Raw genomic sequence first — 23,243 nt, 5'->3', positions numbered from 1 at the left:
TGGAGAGGGAGAAAAAGCATGAAGGGTGGGGAGGGGCAGAGGGAGAGGGAGAAGCAGACTTCCTGGTGAGCAGAGAGCCCAACGCAGGGCTCCATCCCAGGATCCTGAGATCATGACCTGAGCTGAAGGCAGACGCTTAACCAACTGAGCCACCCGGCACCCCTATTCACTTACTTTTTATCAAAATATAGCAATGTAAGATAAAAGAAAATTCCTAAGTTAATGATCTCAACTTGAAGATGGTACATTTTACTTTTACTTAAAAAAAAGCAAACTTCTGGGCACCTGGGTGGCTCAGTTGGTTAAGCGACTGCCTTCGGCTCAGGTCGTGATCCTGGAGTCCCGGGATCAAGTCCCGCATCGGGCTCCCTGCTCGGCGGGGAGTCTGCTTCTCCCTCTGACCCTCCCCTCTCTCATGTGCTCTCTCTCTCTCATTCTCTGTCTCAAATAAATAAAATCTTAAAAAAAAAAAAAAAATTCTCGCTCCGTCTCCCTCTGCCTCTCCCCCCACTCTCTAAATTAAATAAATCTTTAAAAAATAAATAAAAAGTGAAATGGGTCTAATCATAGATGGCCTCCTCTGGGCTACGACAAGTACTCAAGTCAAGCTGCTGGTGGAACTGAAAGTGAAATTCCTTAATGTCTACAACTCCCAAAGTCCTCTGTATAAGTCTAAAATGACAGCCTCTCTGAGAGCATCAAATCATGCCCATTTTCCCAGCAGTCCCACAACAGAAACATTTCTCCCCATTTCACAGTCTGGTCTGGTGAGGCAGTGAGGACAGTGTGGTCACCAGGAATGGAAGAGCTGCTTTGGCCTTCCAGAGAGCCCTCACTGGCCACATGACCTTGTGTATCTACCTCATCTAAAAAATGGGGCAGACAATCCTGAGGATTGCAGTGAGATTCAGAAAAGCTGTGTACGCAAGGCATTGCCTTCATGTCACAGGCCCTATACCAGAAGTGTGGAGGGCTGGGCCCATGGCCATTGACAGTCACAAGGCCACCCTGGTCAATGGGCCTTCTACGACGGGAATGAGCCAGGACAGATGTTCATTCAAGAGCTTTAGGAAACGGTTTGGGCCTCAGAGGGTGGCTCAAAGGACCCATTCACTCACATTCCACCCAGAAGCATTCCTGGCCTCCAGTCACAGACTCCGTCATCTGCCATCTGTGGGGGAAGAGTGCCCAACACCACACCCTGTTCCCCATTCCCAGAAACAATCCCAGGAAGAAAGGAGAACTTGGAGCATAGGACACCCCCAGGCATCCTGACCCCCTTCCCAGTGTTCAGTGCAATTTTGGGTGTTGACTATGGAGAAGCAACCAGCAGTGCCTTCATTTTAGATCCCAAAAACATGGAACCCACTTCAGCCCTGGCCCCTGGGGGAACTTCCAGCAACCAGGTGGGAGGCAGATGTCGAACAGGGTGAGGAATAACATCCCTCGACCAAATTAAAAATGTGAGGCATCAGTAGTTTGTAATGGAGCCATACAAGTGGTACTGTAAAAGGGCCACCTGAGCCCTAGGTCTGGAGTCAAAAGCTTTGAGATTGTGTGTATGGGACCGGGGGGGGGGTGCGGGGAGGCTGGTGGTACAGAGCAGGGTAGGGTGGTGACTAGAATACTGGTTCTATGACCTTGGGAATGGCCTTACCCCTCTGAGCCCTGGAGATGACCTCGTGGGGCAGCTAGGAGGATCCAATGGAGGGACTGCAAAGAAAAGGCACTAGGTACTCTCGGGATAAACACACATGAGATCTTTAGAATAGAATGAGATTTAGGTTTCAAATCAGGAAATAGTTTTCAACAGGCTCTCACCTTCCTCCCTCTAAACGCCCATAGCAGCGCCTAGCTCTGTGATAGCACAATTCCAAAAAAAAAAAAACAGCCTGTGTCTGGCTCTTACTAGGGAGCAAGGCCTGTGACAAGCATTCTGCACACACTCTCTTTTCAGCTTCTTACGCTGTGGACTGTGGGCATGCAACCCACCGTCTCTGTGCTCCGCTGACTCAAGTATGAAACAAGAAAACTCAATATTACATAAGTTAAAATTGATGGAGTACTTAAAACAGTAAGGAGTAAATTGGTTAAATTTTTAAATTCTTAGAATAAGTCATAGCTGTGGCACAACTAAGTACTATTTAAATAAAACTAAAGAAAATTTCATGACCCTGTGCTCACTCAGGGTAAGCCACCTGACTAAGGTCACAGAGCCAATCAGGTGATGGATGATTCCAGGCCTGCAGGAAACTGCCACCCTCCAGTCTCATCTCCATGTGTCTCTCCGCTGCCCACTGGCCCGGAACTGCATCACACTTGTCCTTGTTCTTCTGTGGTCCTGGCATGCTGAAAGCATTTTGTAGCAGTCTATTAAATACACAGGGTATGCCTTTGGAGAATCCAAACATTTTAAGAGCTATAAAAATAAATCTAAGACAACTTCATGAAAGACTTGGTGGTGATAAGAATTTAGTTAAAAGCCCAACATTCCGGGGCGCCTGGGTGGCTCAGTCGGTGAAGTGCCTGCCTTCGGCTCAGGTCATGATCTCAGGGTCCTGGGATCAAGCCCCACAGTGGACTTCCTGCTCAGAGGGGAGTCTGCATCTCCCTCTCCCCCCACGCCCCCCATGCACATTCTCAGATAAATAAAATCTTAAAAAAAAAAGCATAAAGCCTATTAACACTGTTTAAATGTGACGTCTAGCATACTAAAGTTCCTTCAATAAAAGAGTATTTAACTTAAAAAAAAAAGTCCAATATTCCTCAGAGTAGAAGAGGTGCCACAATGTACTGCCTTGGGTCTGGACAGGGCACAGGTGGCCAAGGGACAAGTCTTATGACACTGATTTCACAAAAGCATACAAGAGGTTTATTAGACAACCCATAGCAAGATACAAAATGATTAATAATGAGAACAACCATATTCTATCAGCCAGATGCCACTTGGTACTATGACACTATCCCATAGGACATTTCTGGGTTCACATCTAACTCGCTACCTAAAGAAATGAATCCCCTCAAATCAAGACTCAAACACAAAGGGGTTCCAGAGACCGCTGGGGAGGAGACTGGCTTTGAAAGCTCTCCCTTATCAATGTGGAGAAGGGGTGGGGGGGGGGAGAAAATTTGGCAGGACAATTTGAATTTCCAAGCTTAGTAAGAGTGAAACAAATGTACAAGGCAGGGTCTCCTGGGACTGGGGCAGAGGGTGGGACAGTGGGAGACAGGAGAGGCAAAAACGGCAGTGGCTGAGACCTGACATCAGGTTTCTCTTCTCTATTTCTTCCGCCCGCCTCTCTCCTTGAGGGCCAGGTGGATGATGGCGCCATTGGCCATGTTGTAGTAAGCCAGGGAGTTGGAATCCTTGATGAAGATGCCCTGGAAAACAGATGGTATGCTTTAGCGTGGGGCAACCCAGCCTCGAGCAGTGTATAGTCTCACAACTCCGAACATCCATTCCCTCTGAACTCAGTGAATACAGGGGTCTGAAAGAAGATGGGGTCAATGGCGGGGAGCAGGGACGGGGGTGGCACAGGGTGGGATTGAAGGTCTCCGGTTCCCCCGAGAATGCTCTGCTTTCCTTTGTTCCTAGTAACCCATGCTCTTCCTCTTTGTCAACTCCCCAAAAAGCTGGCCCAGACCAACCCCATGAATTTCTGACTCTCAAATCGTATGACCTTTTAGAGATCAATCCAAGAGTCTCATTTTACAGAACAGGAAACTGAGGCTCAGAGTAGTCATTTGTCAAAGTCCTGAGAGGGAGAATAAGGCAGCCCCATGTGGCCGGGTGGGCACCAGGTTGAGCTGGACTATCACTTCTGTGTCTCTGCACAAAGCCAGGCCACCCCAGACCACACTGGCTGGGATGGCTCCACCACTGGGCCAGAAACCCACCACAGCATTCCAAGTCTTGTCCCCAGATGTCCACCCTAGTCACAGAGGCAAAAGGATTTTGGGGCTCTACATAAGACTAGACTGTGCCCCAGCCACCCCGAGCCTTGCTCTGTTGGGCTAACCTGCCCTGGTACTCCCAGACAGCATCACCGCTTCTAGGACAGACTCACGTGGCCACACCCACATGTCTCTCCACTCCTTTGATTCCACAGGGGATTTAGCTTCTGGGATGGCAAAGGCGTTGTGACCCAAGGGGCAGGACCACTGACATCTGACTCACCTCATACTGCAGCTTCTGTTTCCCTGCAGGCATACCCGTGGCTTCATGAATCTTCACCTTGATGACGGAGACCTGTGGGACCGAGAGGTTGTTCAGCCCCTTGCTAAGGTCAGCTGAAGAAAGCTGTCCCCCCTGACTCCTTGGATCCCTGCACCTGATGCCACTTAGCAGCAGCAACTCATACCTGGTCTGTGAGCGGGAGTGTGAAGACCAGCACTTGTCCATTCAGTTTCCATTCAGTCTTATCCTGCATGTTGGGCACTTGGACTTTGATGGACACTGGACCCTACAAACAGGACATGGCCGTTACACCCGGGGAACCCTGAGCCCATCAGGAACTATGCTCTCCTATTCTGGGCCAATCTAAACAATATCACCTGTCCATCTGGGCTCTTGGACTCTGGCCCAACTCACTACTAACACCACTAGCAACATGGCACAATTCACTCCCTTTTCAAGATTTGGTTTCTCTTCTTCAAAATGATCTCTACCCTGCCTCCTGGTGAGTCTGGAACTGAAAAAGTGATAAGAAAATGCCCTGTAAACCCCAAAAGCACAAAAGAGAGAGAATATAAACTGCAGAGTCAGAAAACCTGAGCTCCCAACTCTTCTAACCATGTCTCGCTAAACCTCAACACCAAGTTTATAAAGCAAGTGATCACAACAGCTGCATGGTACTGTTGTTAAGCACTGAAAAGACATGTGCCCGTAAAATGTGTAGCTCTACCTTGGTACTTCAGCTGGTACTCAGAAAATGGGAACTGCTATCGGAAAGAAAAAAAAAAAGATCGGGTCAAACGCACTGGGGGGATGGGGCGAGCACTGTTTCTGCCTCCTCACTAGAACCTGACAGCTTCCCTAGGCACTGGCAGTGCCAGGATTCCCCTTATTTCTAGCACCCAACAGAATCCCCACAACAGGGAGAACTCCAAGGAGCTAGAGCCAGAGAAGAAAGCCACAGAGAAATTAAGAACCACACCCAGGACTTCCTCCAGTGTCCAGGGCCCCCTTCATACCCAAGTCCTGCCTGCTGGTCTCCACAATAATTCACACCAGAGGGACTATCTATTCGGCCTGCTCCTTTGACTGCTAACTGCACATCCACTGTGCACTCAGAAGCTCTTACAGGCTTCAAACAGCCGACTTAGGCCCCCGAGGCCAAAACAGTGGGAGCAGACTAGGGTGGGCCAGGGAGTGTAACTGCAGCAGGACTGGATTCCCCAACTAGGCCTTACAACCACGGGTGGCACTCTAGTATCACATACCTTGTTTCTGCGTAGGAACTCCTCTTCGGGCACGAGGCTGTCCTCTGTCTTCAGTTTCTTGGAGGCAGGCTCATCCTCCATGGGAGGCGGGGGGTGGACAGGGGGCATCGGGGCTGGAGCTGGGACAGGTGCCACAGGTGGAGCGGGTACGAATGCTGCAAGGACAGGAATAAGCAGTTGCATGAGTGCAAGGGCCCTGGGACTCAGGGCTGGTGAGGGGAGACTGCAAAGGTTTCCCACTTCTCCCAGTCACAGATGGGAAGGGTCACTTCTTGCTGAGTCTGGCAGCCAGCAGGATCCCTGGCAGGGAGACCTGGGAGACTGCCCAGACTGGTCAGCAGGGGACTAGCAGCAGGGGCAGGACTGATGGACAGAGTAGATGCCAGCTGACCGCAAGCATCATTGGCCCCCTGCACCTGTCTGGAGCCTGACCACCCCCGGTGCACAGACCCCAGCTCTGCCACGTCAGCCTATCTCCCCCAGGACCTGTGGCTCCCCAGCTCCTAGCTCAGGGATCACGCACATGGGGAAGCCAAGGCTCCCCTCTGGGTTGACCCCAGCTGTAACAACTAGGCACTACCACTGGCCACTGCTCTGCTCACAGTGTTTAATCTATAGTCCTGACCCAATGGCCTGGAAGGTGACATAAGACACACTGACCTGTTGGCACAATCATGGGGGGTGGACGGGGTGCCATGATAGGAGGGGCCGAGGGAGGCATGGGCACCACGTTGATCCTGGGTGCATGGATGATGGGTGGCATGGGGGCAATCACTGAGCCCGGGGGTAGTCGGACCACTGATGCCATCGGGGGGCGGGGCATGACAGGTACTGCAGACACAACTGTGGTACGAACAGGAGGCGGCATCTGTGGGGGGAGAAGGGACAGGAAGCCAAAACTGGACCTCGAGGGCATATGAGGCTGGTGATTAGCCACCTGTAGCCTTTGAGGATAGGGACTGGACAGCTCTGACGGAGTCCCCTGAGGCTGACAGACTGCAGGCTCACAACCAGGCTCTGACAGGAACTACGCCGAGAGAGGCTCAGAGTGACACTCTTTCCACTTGGGACTCAACCAGCTGCTTGTGGCAGACACTGAAAGAGCCACTAAAGAGGCTGACCTCAAGTTAGCTTCCTGGAGACGGGCCAGCAGTCCTCGAAGACCTGTTAAGCCCTGCAGCCCTTCTCTGCCCTAAGTCTGCTTCTCACATTTGCCTCTTGCCTCCCTCCCTGCTCCAATCCTCCCACACAGATGGATGATCACACTAGAGGTTCCCACTTACAATTCAAGAGTTTTCTGTCTCTCAACTTGACCCAAACGGCACCTGGGCCCCACTATAAGGAAGTTGTCCTTCTCAGCCGATAGTGTCCAACCCCAAGAACCAAGTTCTGCAAGATCAGTCCCAAAGTGGCTACTGGCTTACCGCGGGTGGCCGGGGCACAGAGGTAATTGGTGGGGCAGAGCTAGGAATGTTGGTGGCTGAAGACGGAGGTGGTGGCTGCTGGGGAAGCTCATTGGGTTTGCTGGGGCCAATCTTCTCTTTGGTATCATCCTCTGGCACCAGGCCCTTGGCCTTGTGGATGGCCTCAATCTGCTCCTGTAGGGTAATATTGGCCTGGGCAGCCTGCTGGGTCCGGGCCATGCTGCCTGAGTGGCCGTCCCAGGTCACCTGCAAGGGAAAGCAAAGCCACAGCTTGTCAGGGCTCCTAGAATGCAGCCGAAGTATAGGAGTGTGAGGGTGGGGAAGGCACTAGAATCCATCAGAACTGCACCTTTTCCTCTGGCTTCTGGATCTCCTCCTCACCGATCTTCTTACCGATGGCTGTTTCTTCTACACCGAAGATGTCAGTACGCCGCTCAGCCAACTGTTTCAAGCTGCTCTCAATATCCAGACCTGGATACAGTCACAGAACGGAGGCAGGGGACAGAAAGGAAACTAAAACCAGGTGCCCTTCTAACAGAGCAGCAACTCTCCCTGTGCAGGGTAGAGGCTGGTCCCATGAGGCAGGCCGAGTCTAGGTCCCAACACAGCATGCCCATCCTGAGCCTGGGGAAGCCCAATCAGCACTAAGCCTGTATGCTAGAGCTTGTCCAAGCGCTTGACTTACGAGAAGCAATTGAGAGGACAGGATCACACAAATGGCAAGTGGCAGTCAGGACTAAAAGCTTACTCTCCTGCCTCTGGGACAGTTTTCCTCCCATCGTATCTCATTTCAAAGCACTAAGGGTGCTCCAGCCACCAGAGCCCTCATTCTTTTTTTTTTTAAAGATTTTATTTATTTATTCATAAGAGACAGAGAGAGAGAGAGGCAGGCTCCCCGCTGAGCTGGGAGCCCGATGTGGGACTCGATCCCAGGACCCCGGGATCATGACCTGAGCCGAAGGCAGATGCCTAACCATCTGAGCCACCCAGGCACCCCAGAGCCCTCATTCTAAGACAGCCCCAAGAAGGTCAACTTTCCTAGCTCTGGTATGTCTGGGATGCCATCCGTGTCAGGTTCCTGCCTTAGGAGGAGCCTTATGAAGAGTGCTTCTGGAAAATGGGGAATTCTTTTGAGGCATCACAGGCTGTACCTATCCTCAAAACTTTTTGTTGACCTCAATTGTTGCTCTGTTTGCTTAAAGCAAGTTGACCATAGTCTAGAAATTCCCATGGGTCAAGGCGAATCAGGGCCACGTCAGAGAAGGGATATGGTCTGGGTGGGAGAACCCCACCTCACCTGGTGCATACACTTCATCGTCGCTCTGCTTCTCACGGATGGAGCGGTCTCGCTGCTCTAGCCAGCGGGGATCGAGAAGCCCAATGCGCATGTGTTCCTGCATTTTGCTGGCAGGGATCTTCTCCCCCGTGATAGGAGACACAAGATATTCATCTGGAGCAGGGGCTGGAGGCAGGGGCTTGGAAGCTGAAAGGAAAGAAAGACGCCTGAACAAGAACACTGGGAGGTGGCTGCGGGTTAAGAAACTGCTGTCTTGTCTGTGCCTCACTCATCCGAGACACATCCGTTTAGTGCCATGCTGTAGCTGGCCCCGTAAAGGCACTGGGCACCAGAGAGGACTCCGCTCGGTTCCCCACCACCAGGCCTGCCTTCATGACAAGCCACCTCACCCCCTCCCAGAAACAGACAGCACTGAGGAACATGTGAAGGCAGGAAAGTAGGCCCTACCTTTGGGGTCATAGTCCTTCCGAACAATGACCTGGTCTGGAGTCGGGGGCAGAGGCGGCGGCATGGGTGTCTCTGGGGGTGGGGGCACTTTCTGCCCTTCTTCTTCATCGTCCGAACCCTGAAGAGCAAAGCAATGGCAAGACTCAGAGAAGGCCCAACAGGCCACCTCCCTGCAGCTGAGCCCTGGCGGCTCTCAGGGTGATAAGGAGCCTAGGTCCCTGCCAGCCAGCATCCATGTGCTAAGCCTCCGGGGGCAGCCGAGGCCAGCCGGCAGCTGGCCAAGCTCCTTCCTCACAACATGAATGGGAGTGCTGGGGGCCGTGGTGCTAACACTCCGCCCAGGCATTTCCAGCAGCTGGCACCAGGCAGTCCCAGGAGGCCAAGGGCACTTAAACATGCTGGGGAGGGGTGCGGGGGGCAAGTTGGCGCTCAATGGTAGCTGCTCATGGACCAATGCTGGGAGGGAGAGAAAAAGTCAATTCCCACAGACACAGGGGCCATTCTTCTCACACACAAATTCTTTCCAAGGGGAGGAGAACAGCTTGGCTCTGGAGACTCTATGCCTGCTTGGAGGGGGTAGAGGTGGCCAAAAGGAAGCAGACGCTACACTAAGAAAAGCTCTGGGAACTGCTGATCATTTGAGCCTAAGCTCAAATGCATCAAAGCATGTGGCGAAGTGTTCCCTTACTGAGAGCTGGCATGGGGGTAGGGGGGGAGCAGGGCCTATGGGCAAAGGGGGGAAGGTCACAGAACAGAGCCAGCACAGCTTTCAGATCCTTGCCTGTGAATGAATCTTTGTTGCTCGAGCTGGAAAGAGGCTCTATGCTGCCTGCGTCTGGGCAGCTGCTCAGCCAGGATGCCTTACTCGGGACCCATGCCTCCTTTCAAGGTTCACAAGGGAGCTGGATCTGACTTGTTGAGAGCACCCCCATCTCTTTAAGCGAAAGAGGGAAAGGCCAGCTCGCAGGCCCTCCCAGAAGTATACCTCATCCATGTCTTGCACTTGGGTGTCCTGGTCCAACTGCGAAGGAGGCTCCTCCGCCTTCTCCTGTTTCTCGTCCTCCTCATCAGACTCGACCTCCATCTCAACCTCTTCACTCTCCCCAAACTTCTCGTAGCGCTCCTGAATGAGGATTCGGGCCCCCAGTTCCTCTGGGGTGGTGGGGGGAGGGAAATTCCCTGGCAGAGAGTGATCCAGAGTCAGGAGACCTCCACAGATACTCCTTATCAAAGGCCCACTGGTCTACCTTCCCCACACTGTAAGCTCTCCAAGGGCCCGATTTCTCTTCCGGCTCCAGATGCCCACCCAAGGTCTGGCACGATGTTTGCTCAATTGGGTTTAATTGGGGCAATGTGGCAAATCTGAAGTCTTCTGGCAGCAGAGATGAAACAGATAGATAAAACCCTCTGGGGGGACTATGCTGCTCCCTGGGAGGAGATGTATACCTGAGATATTCCAGGATGGTTCCAAGCTCCTGGCTCCCCCACCTGGAGTCACAGACCTACCTTGCTCATTGGGCTGGAAATCCACTGTTTCCACCACCACAAAATCATGCCAGTCAATCTGTGCATAGGCCACCCGCTCCTTCTCCTTTTCCTCTTCTTCCTTCTTTCTCTCTCGCTCCTGGAACTTGGCCCACTCCACCCGGTAACACACCTTAAGAGACAGGAAACAGCAAGATGCTAAGCTGAATCAGGGTCTGCTCCTGACAGGACTGTCACCTCCAGTACCTTCACCAAAGCCAGCATCTCCTTCGAACAGGAGGCTGCTCTACCCACAAGGGGAACTTCTGGAGGAAACTATGATATTTGCATTTGGTTTCAGTCAGGCCCAGAGCCTGGACAGAATATAACAATTCTAAATACCACAGAAAACTTGTGTCTGGGCCTCAAGGGCAACGATTTGTTATAACCTCAGTTTTCTGCTTGAGCTGGCAAGGGGCTCGATGCTCACAGAGCAGCAAACTCTGTCCCAGGAAGTCTGCATGACAACCAAGTACCCACAAGAGAAGCAGCAATCTGAGAGCCTGAGAAAAAAAGCCTTCATGCAGCCACCCAAAACAGGCAATGCCAATATGCCTTCTCTCCTTGACTCTGAAAACTTGGGGCCTCAAAAGGCATCTGTCGCCAGAAACCTGTTCAGGAGTTGGCTTCTAGTGAGGGCAGAAAAGAGGAAGATCCAGTAAAGCTGAGAGAAAAGCAGAAAGTTAGGGAGCAGAGAGTCCAGGGTTCTTCAGCCTTTGTGGCCACAAGGCCTTTCTTCCCACTACTCCTGTGCCTGGAACACAACAAGGTCCCGCCTCGAAGCCTATTTCCAAACATGAAACAACCCAAACACAGTCACTCGTACCACCAGTAACTAGTTATGATTTAGTTTACCTGGTCCAAAACTTCTCGAGGGTTCTCAGCCTCTTTCTTGAGCTTTGTAAATAAGCCTTTAGGCGGAATCAAGATCTGAAACATGGGAAGAGTTAAAACGACTGTCAGTGTAGTACAACACAAGACAAAGAGGGAGCTTCCCGGGGCCTGTGGAAAGGCACAGGAAAAGCGAGAGCATGGGGTTCCAGGTCCCAATCCCAGCTCCACTTTGCTGTGCGACTTTGGGCAAGTCACTTAAACTCTGTAACTTGGCTGCCTTCTACAAATAGTGACACCACCGCTTAAAGCTGGCACAGTCAACGTAAAAGGTTGCTGCAAGGAGCGGCAGGAAAACACGCAAAAGCACTGCCCTCCACCCAGCGTAGTCCGCATGCGCTGGCTGCTCTCAGGGCATGGGGCTGCTCCTACCCTTCTGTGCATGCCACCAGGCCCTTTTGCACGTGCTCCCCTGACAACCCTACTCCAGACTGCCACCCACACACCTCATCTCCTAGATTCTGTCCCCTGCTTTCTATTTCTCCATAGTGTTTATTACCAGCGGACATCCATCCACTGACATTGCACTTGCTTGTCACCTCCCTCACCAGACCAGAAACTCCACATAAAGACAGAAATTTCTATGTCTTCTGTTCACTGTTGTATCTCCGGCATTTGAAATAAAGTCCAACACTGAATACATATTTGATGAGACAACAAATGATGGCTTTGTTCAAAACAGCATAAATTCCCAACAGTATTTACTATCATTGGTAAAGTGACTCAGCCTTATCCTATCATCCCTATACCTCTACCTCAGGAATAAATCTGCTCCTAGAGTCTCCCAAGACTAGAGACAGACACACCAGTGCCCTCAGGTTAGAGAACTAAATGTCAATACCCAAATCCTGAGAGAGAAGGAACAGGAAAGTAGCAGAATAAAAAGGGATCTGGGGACCTTTAACCCTGGAAGTAGTCCACTAGGGAAAATCAAGGCAGAGCTCATTTAAAATTGATACTGTGTAATAAATTACACTAACCCTTTGGCCTTCCACCATTATTATTTTAGCTACTCTACCATTTTTTGATTTGATCATTTTCTATACACACACATTTTTATAATTCTTCCTACATACTTAAAGTGAATTAAGTTAGAGTAAATCATTACAGTCCTTTCAAGTCAGATCTTTAATGTACTGTTTCTAACTGTCAAGAACAGATGTACGAACCATGCCACTAAAACGGGAAGACAACCTCCACTACATGTTGGGCAAGAAAAGCCACTGGCAAATCTGTATCAGTGTGCTTTGCAATATATTAGCAATCCGGGGGGCGCCTGGGTGGCTCAGTGGCTCAGTTGTTAAGCATCTGCCTTCGGCTCAGTTCATGATCCCAGGGTTCTGGGATCGAGCCTTGCAGCGGGCTCTCCGCTCCGCGGGAAGCCTGTTCTCCCTCTCCCACTCCCCCTGCTTGTGTTCCCTCTCTCGCTATGTCTCTGTCAAAAAAAATAAATAAAATCTTAAAAAAATAAATTAACAATCTGATTGTTTTTAAATACTAATATTCACTTGTCCAGAGTCTTGATTACAATAACGTAGCATGATAATTGAGACCTTCTTGTTCCAGACCCTGAAGCCCAGATCTTAGGGGCTGGAGTAAAAATGCTAGAGTTTAAGTCCCAACTCAGCAAGCCCTAGCTGTGTGACCCTGCCCAAGTTAACTTCTCTGTGCCTACTTCCTCTTCTGTAAAATAAATATAGCAGTGGCTACCTTACAGATTACTAGAGATTAAATGAAAATATTCTACGTATATAATGAGTATTTCAACAATACTGGCTATGTTTACTTAAATTGTCTCCCAATGTTTATTTAAATTACATTTCTAATTCAAGGTACTCTTTAGGGTGAAAAACAACATAGGTATTGGGGTCAGTGCAGCTACTTACTAGCTGAGAGACCATGAGTAAGTGACTTCAACTCTCTGAGCCTGTTTCTGCTTTTGAGAAAAAGGGGAAGCAGGGAGGGAATACCTCCTGGGTTCTTCTGAAGATTAAATTGGGCAAAAGGAGGCAATTATTAAGGGCTTCCTTCTCCTCAGGTCCCGTGCTAGGCAACTGAGATGGTGATGTACTTAAAAGCAGCTAGTACTTGGCATTGTCACATAGCAGGCACTAACCTAATGGCAGTTATCAATCACACGTTTTGCTTCTCAAACCACCAGTCTGTGTTACATTTAAATAGAAATCAAGACTTTAGGGGCACCTGGGTGGCTCAGTTGGTTAAGCGGCTGCCTTAGGCTCAGGTCATGATCCCGGGGTTCGGGGACTGAGCCCCACATTGGGCTCCTTGCTCCAAGGGGAGCCTGCTTCTCCCCCCTGCTTGTGCTTGTTCTCTCCCTCCCTCTCTGTGTCAAATAAGTAAAATCTTAATTAAATAAAAAATCTAGACTTCACACTGAACTGGAATTTTTAACATGTGCCTGAGGGCCCACAGAGGAGTCATGTCCTTGTGGACACGAGCAGATACAGTGCTTATGTAAGGTGCCCTCCTTCCCTAGGCCCAGCACCCCCGCCCCTGCCCTGCCCAGGCACCTTGGTGTACTGCTCCACCAGCTTCGTAAAGTAGTTGAAGAGGCTGTGCTGCGGGCGGAGGAAGTCAAACTGGTAGTTGCGCTGCTCTTTCTGCATCAGTTGGGTCAGAAACTGGCGGCCATTCCTGGCCACAAACTGAGCCGTCAGCTTCACCACATCCAGGTCAAACGCTGAGATGGAGGGGGGGTCTGCGATGAACTCAAACTCAGGAGGGGGCTCTTTGGGCACAATGGTCTCTTGTATCACCTGGGCTTGGACCTAAGATGCAGAGAGAATGTGAGGCTCGAGAGGGGGTGGGAAGACACCCCCAACAGGATGGCACAGACCTCTACACTTCTGTTAATCACATGTACACCAGTGGCCCACAGTGTGAGAGAATCCTAACTCATAAGAGCACCAATTTCTTGGCCAACTGTGGCCTCAACTCCCTGAATGGCTTTGAGCAAGAACCATGCCCCTCTGTATTTCTGCTGTTGCCCTGAAACTGAGCGCCAAAACTGGGTGGCAGAAAATCTGACAGGAATATGCCTTATTAAATCCCGCCCAAGAGGGATGAAGGACACAGTTAGCCCTACATGTGTGCAGAGGACCCACTGGACAGAGGACTTCCATGTTTGTTACCTCGCCTGGCTTTTATAGGTGAGAAAACTGAGGTAGCCTGAGGCCCTAGAAGTAGTAAATTACAATGCAAGGTAACAGAATCTACTCCAACCTTTATTCCCCACTGTAAAACAGCAGGCAGCCTTTGTCACCATGGTCCAGGAACATAGAGCAAAGAGAAGGGACCAGTCTAGGTCTATACAGGAGGCAAAATGTGCCAGCCCTTTATCTTCACTGGCGACCCTAACTGTCCCTAGTGATGGACCTAGAGAGGATTAAGGTATTAAAGCAGGCCACATGGAGGGGCCCTGGGAAGGTGAGATGGATGGGAGGGATGGCTCAAGAAGGGGCCGACAAGCCACATCCCAGCACTGTTCTCACTCCATGGTCAAGGCAAAGAGTACAGGCCAAGAGATTGAACCCTGGACTACTGACTCTGTGGCCTGGGTAAATCGTACTTCCCCAAGCCTCAGGTTCCTCATCTGTAAAATGGTCTCTTTGCTGTCCTCCTCAGGTAGCTGCTGTGAGATGCCAATGAGACTCTTAAAGCACCAAGCATAGAGCTGGACAAGCAGTGCTCAGGAAATGTCAAAGGCTGCAGTACTTTGCTATCTGAGCCTCAGTGTTTTCTTCCTTGGATAGAAACCTCATGTCTCTCCCTCACTGGTAGCGAGGTTTAGATAGCAGAGTTCATTATCTTCCCCTCCCTGGGCTGGCTTCCCTCTCAGCCCTGGGGATATGAAGGAAGGGAATGGCTCCAACCTTCTGGGGCAGCTGCTGCTGGGTGGCCTGCTGCTGCTGCTGCATGACCTTGGGGATGGCAGCGGAGGGCTCCTGAGCCTTCCCCTCCTTGAACTCGCTGACCTTGTGGCGGTAGTAGGCATGGTAAGGGTCATTAGGGTTCAAGAAGTTAAACTTGGGATTGTTGATCTCATTCTGTCGTATCCTAGCTTCAAATTCAGGTCCGTTTCTACAAGGAGGAAAAGAGAGAAGAATTAACACCACAACCCTTACAACTGCCTAAATGCAGAACACTGCCCATTCAAGCCCCCTTCTTGCCACCACTCATCACTCAAACTAGCCCATCCCTAAGTGCAGCAGAGGTCCTCCGTGAGGCTCCTTGTATCAGCGGCCAAAGTCATCTGCCTCCTCCAAGCCTTGGCCAGGCCTCCTCTACCACAAGGTCTCCCAGACCTCTGTTGCTCCTGTACCTCTTCTCTTAGTCTCGCCATTCCCGAAACTAAACTTACCATTTTCTTTTAATATTTTAAAATGTACTTAAAAAGGAAGACGTATATTACTACTTCAAATAAAAATCAGTATGGCTTTACTAACAAAAAGAAACAAAATTAAACACAATGAAAATAAAGTAGTATTAAAGTAACATTAAAGCTCCAAGTTTGCTGAGACTGAGGCCAGTTCTCTTAGTTAAAAAGAGAGATGACAGAGTGCTGGAGTAGTGTTAAAGATATACTAGCACCAAACTGACACTCTGTCCTTTGGGTAACCACAAGGATTGAAAAAAACATCAAAATGTAAACAATTTCATGTAATGTTTTGTCCAAGTACTACCCAAAATCACCTCATTTAGTACTGGCTGAGGCCCATGCAGGAAACACTGCTCTCCAAGGATCTGGACCTGTGCTGCTGCATAAGGCACATCCAGATGACAAGGGGAACAGTAAGAATAGAAGGGAGGTCTCCCATCTCTCCCAGTACCGAGACAGTTTCCCACATACACCCTACGTGCATGCCTTTAAAAAACCTCAGGATTAAAAAAAAAAAAGTCATGATATTTGGGGAACCCTGATTTTTAAAGAGTCCCAATGGTAATATTTCAAGGTGTCACACATATGGAACACCTATGTCACTCAGGAAGCACACTAAAGACATAAGATATGGACACATACACATTCTAAGTTCTCACTACTGACTCACCAAGTTACCAAACCTCCCACTCTCTCTTTTTTTTTTTTTTTACTTACTAGATTACCAGTTTATTATAAAAGGATATTTTTAAGGATAAAAATGAACAGCCAGATGAAGAGTCACATAGGGACAGGTCTGGTAAGGTCCTGAGCACAGGAGATTCTGTCCCTGTAGAGTCTGGGGTGCATCAGCCTCCTCACACCCTCTCAGATGTGTTCTTGTTCACTGACCTGGAAGCTCTCTGAATCCCTTTGGTTAGGGTTTAAGACTTCATTACACAGGCATGGCTGATTAAATTATCGGCCATTGATGACTGAACTCAATCTCCAGCCCCTCTCCCCTCCCTAGAAGTTGGGGGTCCAAATTTCTCTTCGACTCAATTTCCCATGTGTAAGATGTGGCTAATACCACCTTCTCTCTCTACCCTGGAGTACTTAGAAAATCAAATCAGTTAAGGAAATGCCAAAGTCTTTTTGAATCATACAGCAGTCTAACATGCAAGGGCTGTCACTCCTATGAAGGCTAGAAAGGGCTGTTCCATAAACACTAAAGATGATCTGGGTATTAGATGTTTGTGGTGGGGCGTCTAGGTGGCTCAGTCAGTTAAGTGTCCGACTCTTCGATTTCGGCTCAGGGCATGATCTCAGGATTGTGAAATAGAGCCCTGTGTCAGGCGCCCTACTCAGTGCAGAGTCTGCTTGAGATTCTCTCTATCCCTCTCCCTCTGCCCCTTCCCCTGTTCACGCTCTCTCTAACTAAAATCTTAAAAAAACATGTTTGTGGGGCTTCCCTCACTCCTTCAGTCAGAGCCCAGCACTCAAAAGATGCCCTAAACACATCAAGGGATGGTTCCAGGGACTGCTGACAACAAGTTGCTTCACTCTCTTGAGACTTTCACACCCTGACCTTGCTAGCTGGAGGGCGAAAGACATGGTACAGGCAATGCTGTGCCCCAGATTAGCCACCAAAACAAACTGCCATGGTGGTTGTCATCAACACCCAGGCTAGCTCCTCTGCAAGTTCTGGTCACACTCTGTAGCATGAATAACACCATGGGGTCTCAATTAGGCAGTGTATGAGTCCAACTGGAACCTCATGCTTGGGGAAGAAGCATCTTCCACCTTCTCAAATAATGCAAACCACATATAAGGAAGGTGAATGCACACTTAGATACTGCTAAAGTAGGCCATCATGCCCAGCAAACACCCAGGGCAGACAAAGGGCTGCTAGAAAAGGGAAGGCTCTGCTTGCCTCCTCTATCACTGCCTCCTAAACCATAACCTCACCACATCTGGGAATAATCTGAAAGAAAATGAGAAGGCAGGAATGTTCATTCCAAGCTATTCTGTTCCTTTAAATTAACTTAATGTTAATTTTAGAATTAAGTTCTCTAACACAAGGAATAGATTTCAGCAGAAAAAGACATGATTCTCAGAGTCAACCCAGCTGGTGGGATTTTTTAAGGGTAATTTCCACTTTAGTTTCTTGACAGGAAAATGCAGGGAAGGGAAGACCAAACCTAGAGAGAGAAAAAACTTCTTTCGGAAAAACATACTCAGTGATTTTAACCGTACGCTCCATCAATCAATATGTGAGACCCAACAGAAGTGAAAAGATGGTCCTGTAGCCTTCCTTTATCCCAAAGTGAGATGATGCTGGTCTGTTCCTCCATTGCAACGTAAACGAAATCAAGTCCACAGATATTTAAAAATGCCTATAAAGCAATCACCTTAGCCAAAAATAAATCTAGAAAATATGGATGCACACATTTTTAAGAAAACTTGGATACTCATTTCTGTGGCAGCAGAGGCTGGCACAAAATCACTGGAAAGCTACTTGGCAAAATGTTTAAGAAAATCTTTAAAAATGCTCTTTCAGCCAGTAATGTGCCACATGGAATTTTCTTCTAAGAAAACAATCTAGAAAGGAAAGAAGATGCTCAGATTTCCCCACAGCTTTGTGTGCCAAATTGAAATGTTGGAAACAACCTTGAAGGAAAATACAGAGGAGACAGCCAAGTCAAGGGAGGCCCATCACCTCAACATGGTGCACTGAGGACGGCGCAGTATCAGAGGACCGTAGAACAACACGGGAAAATGCTTATAACACAGCACAAAAGGGAAAAGCAGGATGTGAAAGTATCTACTAGTATTACAAGGATCTAAAAAAGGACATTAAGGACCAGAAGGAAACAGGAAAGTGAAAACAGCTGGTAGAAACTATTCTGGTAGTGAGACTGTGGTGATTCTTCCTCTAACACCCTTTTCCTAGTTACTCTGTTTTTAAATTATAAGGGCGAAAAAGGAAGCATGAGCGTTGCTATGAGACATTAAACATTTATCATAAACACAACACTTACTGCCCTAAACCTGACACTGTTCAACCAAGCACAGAGATTTAATGCAATACCCTGATTAATCAAAGCCTTTGAAATGTGAGGATATGAATCTGCATGGAGCCCAATAAGCGAAAGGCCTCAGGCAGAATAACCTCTTTCTATGTTTCATTTTATTAGGTTGGGAAAGGAAGGAACCCTCTATTAAAATGATGTACTGTGATGGGGATACTGCCTTGGGGTCAAGGCATGGCCCTCTGGAGAACACATGTCTTGACTGAGGGCAGCAGTGTGTTCTAGGCCAGCAACTGCTTATATGCAATGAGCTGTCCAGTTCGTTGACAAAAGACAGAAATCCAGATTTTTTGTGCAATCTCATTTTTTTTAAAAGAACTGTTATTTATTGGGGCACCTGGGTGGCTCTTCCTGCTTGTGTTCCCTCTCTCGCTGTGTCTCTGTCAAATAAATAAATAAAATCTTAAAAAAAAAAAAAAAGAATTTTTATTTATTTGACAGAAAGAGAGAGCACAGGGAGCAGAGAGAGAGCAGAGGGAGAGGGAGAAGCAGGCTCCCCACCAAGCAAGGAGCCTGATGCAGGGCGCGATCCCAGGACCCTGGGATCATGACCTGAGCCGAAGGCAGCTGCTTAACCAAGTGAGCCAAGGCACCCCAATCTCCTCATTTTTAAATGGTGGCAACTTATTCAAGTTTAAAAAAAGTATATTGTGATGTGGCACCTGGGTGGCTCAGGTGGTTGAGTGTCTGACTCTTGGTTTCAGCTCAGGTCATGATCTCATGGGTATTGGGATCGAGCCCTGTGTCAGGCTCCCCACTCAGTGGGTAGTCTGCTTTAAAATTCTCTCCCTCTGCCCAACCCCCCACCCCCTCCCTCCCTCCCTGATAAATACATCTTTAAAAAAATATGTATCGTGAGGACAAACAAAAGCTCTATAGGCTGCATATGGCCTGTTGACTGCCAAAAGAATACTTTAAATACTTTAAACTAGGGGATGTGTTGACCTTTGGAGTCAAGTGGCCATCAAGAGGATTCCATCTGAGGAAGTGGGAGCATGTAAAATATGATGGGGAAGGACGCAAGGAACTCGCACTGACTTCCATGTCATCCACGAAGACAGCTGACACTTGTATCATGTACCTGAACTGCACTCAGTCCCATTCCCTCTCTCCTGCCTCTCAACAACTCTGAGGTGGTATTTTATTCCATTCTGCAGATGGGTCAGTTGAAGCTCAGAGAAGTACAGTTCTTGCATAATGAGAATGACCAACTCCCTTTTTATGTCTTCCTCCAATCAGCAGCTCAGACACAGGCACACATACTCTCCGTGACAAAATAGCTTCCTAGGCACTTCCTCAGGCCTATTTTGGAAGCACAGGTTCCTGGTGACTCTGGGGCTGGGTGTGACTCACATTCTGCCACTGCCGTGCCATGCTGGAGACATCAATCCTGCCCATGGCCCACCTCACCGCCATGCTGTAGTGTTAGATGAGCTCATGGGCCTAGGCTGACAACGCAGAAGCAGCTATGTTACCTGGCCACAAAGCTGGCAGTCTTGTCGACGATATTCCTGACCTCTGGAGGAGGATAAATAATTCCCACCACTGGCTTGGAGGGGGTAGAATCCTCCTTTGAAGAAGCTTCTTCTTCTGTGGGCTGTGAAAACAAGAAAAGGAAAATAATGCCTTGAAGTTCCTGGCCTGCGGGACTGGATCCCAACTGTCAAACTCCTCTAAAATTTATTGAGAATAAAGACTCTCTCCCATGGACTTTCCTCGAGTTAGGACCCTCTGCTCCAGAAAAGCGGTTCTCTTAACTGCACTGTGCTTGCACAGGACTCTCCTGGGGAACCAGTGAAAAGAGCAGCCTCCGTGGCACCCCCCAGCTAGCTGCTCTCCGTGACATTGGGAATCTGCATTTTTACCAAGTGTCCAGATGATTCAGATGGGGGCGGGGGGGGGGGGGTGTCTGACCGCATTCTAAGAAACCATCTTCCAGAATCCAGAAGGCCATGTCTGTACCCAGGGATGTGCCTGGCACGGGATAATTAACGACTATTTGCTGAATAAAGACAGGAAACTCTTCACTGGCAGCTCCTTATGCCCTTTCCCTCTGCACCTATTCTAGTCACAACCACCACTCAATGCTCAAATGTTTTGTGAAACCCCACTGGAATATACAACATCATCTGTCCCACAAGTTCCAATATTCTTTCACCAGCTTCTTCCTCTTAGTAAACAAAGGGTCAGTCTCTCGTCTTAAAAAAATAGCAGTTCCCTGCCCTCATATTCTTTCCTGCTGCTATGCTCTCCCCCTCTTCCTCTAGTAGCTAAATATCCTGAATTTTCTCAGCCTTGCCATTCCCACTTCCTCACCTCCCTGAGAACTGTACTTCTCAGCACTTGCCATTTCAAGTGCTCTTGCCAAAGTCAAACATGACTGCCTACAGCCAACTACGGCAGTCACCTGGTCATGTGACCAGTGACCATTCCTTCACAAAACTCTCCACTCAACTCCCATGCCCCATTCTCCTGTCTTTCCTTCTTGCTCACCATTCAAGTTTCCTTCCTGGCTCCTGTTTCACCTCCTGCCCTATGTTAGGGTTCCCGAAAATTCTGTTTTCCAGTATTCACACTGTCCTCAGGCACTCACAACTATGTCCTTTACTTCCCCTACCACCTCTAGGCTGAACAATCCCCCCCAAATTGACGTCTCAGATCATTCTTACGTGGCACAGAACTCTAGATCCAGCTGACTTCCAGGCACTTTCCTCTCTAATCTCTTTCCTCATGAATGGCCAACCATGCACTACCACCCAGGCCAGAAACATGGCCCTCCTCTCCCTTCCTCGGCCTCCACATTCAATGATAATATTTATCAAGCACGCAGTAGGTTCCATATACTTCTCTAAGAACTTTAAATATATTAACTCTATGGCCCTTATAAGAGCCCTATGATGTGAATACTCATTACCCCCATTTTACAGATGACAAAACAGAGGAACGTAAAGCTTAACTGGCCCCAATGGCAGAACCAGGATTCCAACACATCACTTTAGCTGGAGAGTCTGCACCACCAGCCATTCTGTGACTTGAGCTTGCCCATCCACTCTGTCCCAACCCCTCACATCTAGGGCAGGCCCTCAGCATCTTTTGAGTACTGTGCTCCTAGCAATTCTCATCACTACCTGCTACCTGAATTTCTGAAACACAAATGTCATTATGCAGCTTCAAACTCTTCTCTTTCTCCCCACTGTGTACTAGGAAAAGTTAAAATGCCCCAAAATGCATCTTTTGCCACCACTCTCCCAATCCTATGCTTCAACAACACTTTTTAATTTACTCTTGACCAGAGACACCATCTGATTCCTACCCTGGTGTCTTAGCAATTATCTGGTATTAACTCATTTACTTTTCCCCAAGTGACTGGGAAAATGCCAGGGATACAGATGTACTTAAAGTATTTGTGGTAAGGGTATGGACCTCTTCTGTATTCTGAACCCAAAGCAGGGGTCACCATACAGTATGTGCTCAATAAATGTTTGCTTAATGAATAAAGGATGCTGTTAGCCTTTTCCAATCACCTGAATGGCAAACTACTAACTCATCCCTCTAACAGCAATTTACCTACTTTAATTTCCCCTTCACTCCATCAAAAAAATGTTGATTAGTTTCTTCTGTATCTGATACTTATAGGGCCTATCACACCATACTGCAATTATTTACACACCTCTTTCCCCCTCAGCTAATTTAAGTGCTAACTGGTATCATTTATGGTGATCGAAGCAATAGTAGAATATTCACTTGTATCTATCTTCTCATTTAGAATTGTGAGCTCCCTAAACTAGTTGTGCTTCATTCATTCTGGGTAAGTCGGAGCCTGGCACGGTGTTTGGCTTAGATAAGCACCGAGCAGATGCTAATTACCAAAAATGTACCGTACAGGCTGGGAAACTAGGCATTACTGGGCAAAAACCGGCGGGCTGGGGGAGGACACGACGGTGGGCCCAATAACCACAGAAAACCTGCGGATGGGCTGGATCAGTGCTTCTCAAACTTTAATCAATCACCTTGAGATCTTGTTAAAATGCATTAGTATTTAGGTCTGGCATTTCTAATAAACTCCCAGGTGACGCTGATGCTGCTGGTCCGCGGACCACACTTTGAGAACCACTGTTCCAAGAGCGCTTCTTTTGCTACCAGAAGGCAGAGCAGAGCGGGAAGCGCGCTGCCTCCTGGGACTTGCAGTCCCTCCGAACCCTCGTAAGCGGCCGCTTCTTTCTCTGCATGAGTGAAGAGCGCCCGCGCCGGAGGGGAGGGCACGGGCCGAGGATCGGGCTGCTGGTCGAGGTGCGGGGGTCGCGGTACCTGTTTGGGCTCGGTGGCCGCGGGCGGCGGCGGAGGCACCGCCTGCACGGGTCCGGCCGGCATGACTGCTACGCTCAGGGCTGCCAGTCCGCCTCGCTGAAGGTGAGCGGTGCTGCGTCAAAGCAGCTCCCCGCACGGCCGATACGACAAGATCGCAAGATGGCGGCGGCCGAGAGAGTCGTCGCCGAGGAGGGGAAGCTGACGCACTTCCGGGACCGCCCCTTCTTCGTGATGCAACTTCCCGCCCCTTCCCTGGAGCCGTCTGCGCGAGACGCCGTTGCCATGGCAGCGGTCGAGGCACCCGGCTAGGATTTGTGGGGGATCCCCGGAGACGCAGGCGCGCCAGGGGCAGTTCTATGAGCCGACCAGACCACAAGGGCTGAGGCTGGGACGCAGGAGACTGGGAAGACGTTCTGCATCACCCGCCGGACGCTCTTCAC

General features: G+C 49.2%; 1 protein-coding gene across 1 annotated transcript; it reads right to left on the bottom strand.

The window, feature by feature from the left end:
• Nucleotides 1-2,849: 2,849 nt before the first annotated feature.
• Nucleotides 2,850-22,990, bottom strand: SF3A1 (splicing factor 3a subunit 1). Its single transcript, XM_021703634.2, has 16 exons — nucleotides 22,804-22,990; nucleotides 19,971-20,092; nucleotides 14,919-15,126; nucleotides 13,557-13,814; nucleotides 10,990-11,064; nucleotides 10,117-10,267; nucleotides 9,596-9,789; nucleotides 8,611-8,728; nucleotides 8,164-8,349; nucleotides 7,216-7,337; nucleotides 6,867-7,112; nucleotides 6,103-6,310; nucleotides 5,443-5,597; nucleotides 4,362-4,463; nucleotides 4,178-4,249; nucleotides 2,850-3,381 (listed from the first exon to the last, which is right to left on the bottom strand). The coding sequence occupies exons 1-16, from the start codon at nucleotides 22,864-22,866 to the stop codon at nucleotides 3,280-3,282; spliced, it is 2,382 nt and encodes a 793-aa protein (XP_021559309.1). The 5' UTR covers nucleotides 22,867-22,990; the 3' UTR covers nucleotides 2,850-3,279.
• Between the last annotated feature and the right edge of the window lie 253 nt (nucleotides 22,991-23,243).

Source organism: Neomonachus schauinslandi, chromosome 14, assembly GCF_002201575.2.
Source record: "Neomonachus schauinslandi chromosome 14, ASM220157v2, whole genome shotgun sequence".
Lineage (NCBI taxonomy): Eukaryota > Metazoa > Chordata > Mammalia > Carnivora > Phocidae > Neomonachus > Neomonachus schauinslandi.
Note: the sequence above shows the minus strand (reverse complement) of the source record. Positions and strands in the feature narration are given on the sequence as shown.

What these genes read in the sequence shown, in the direction of transcription:
- SF3A1 (XM_021703634.2), bottom strand. Translation starts at nt 22,866, where the DNA reads ATGCCGGCCGGACCCGTGCAGGCGGTGCCTCCGCCGCCGCCCGCGGCC. An exon ending in TGGTGGAGCAGTACACCAAG is followed by an intron (nt 11,065 to 13,556) that starts GTGCCTGGGCAG and finishes CCCATGTTTCAG; the next exon opens with ATCTTGATTCCGCCTAAAGG. An exon ending in AAGTGCAAGACATGGATGAG is followed by an intron (nt 8,729 to 9,595) that starts GTATACTTCTGG and finishes TTTGCTCTTCAG; the next exon opens with GGTTCGGACGATGAAGAAGA.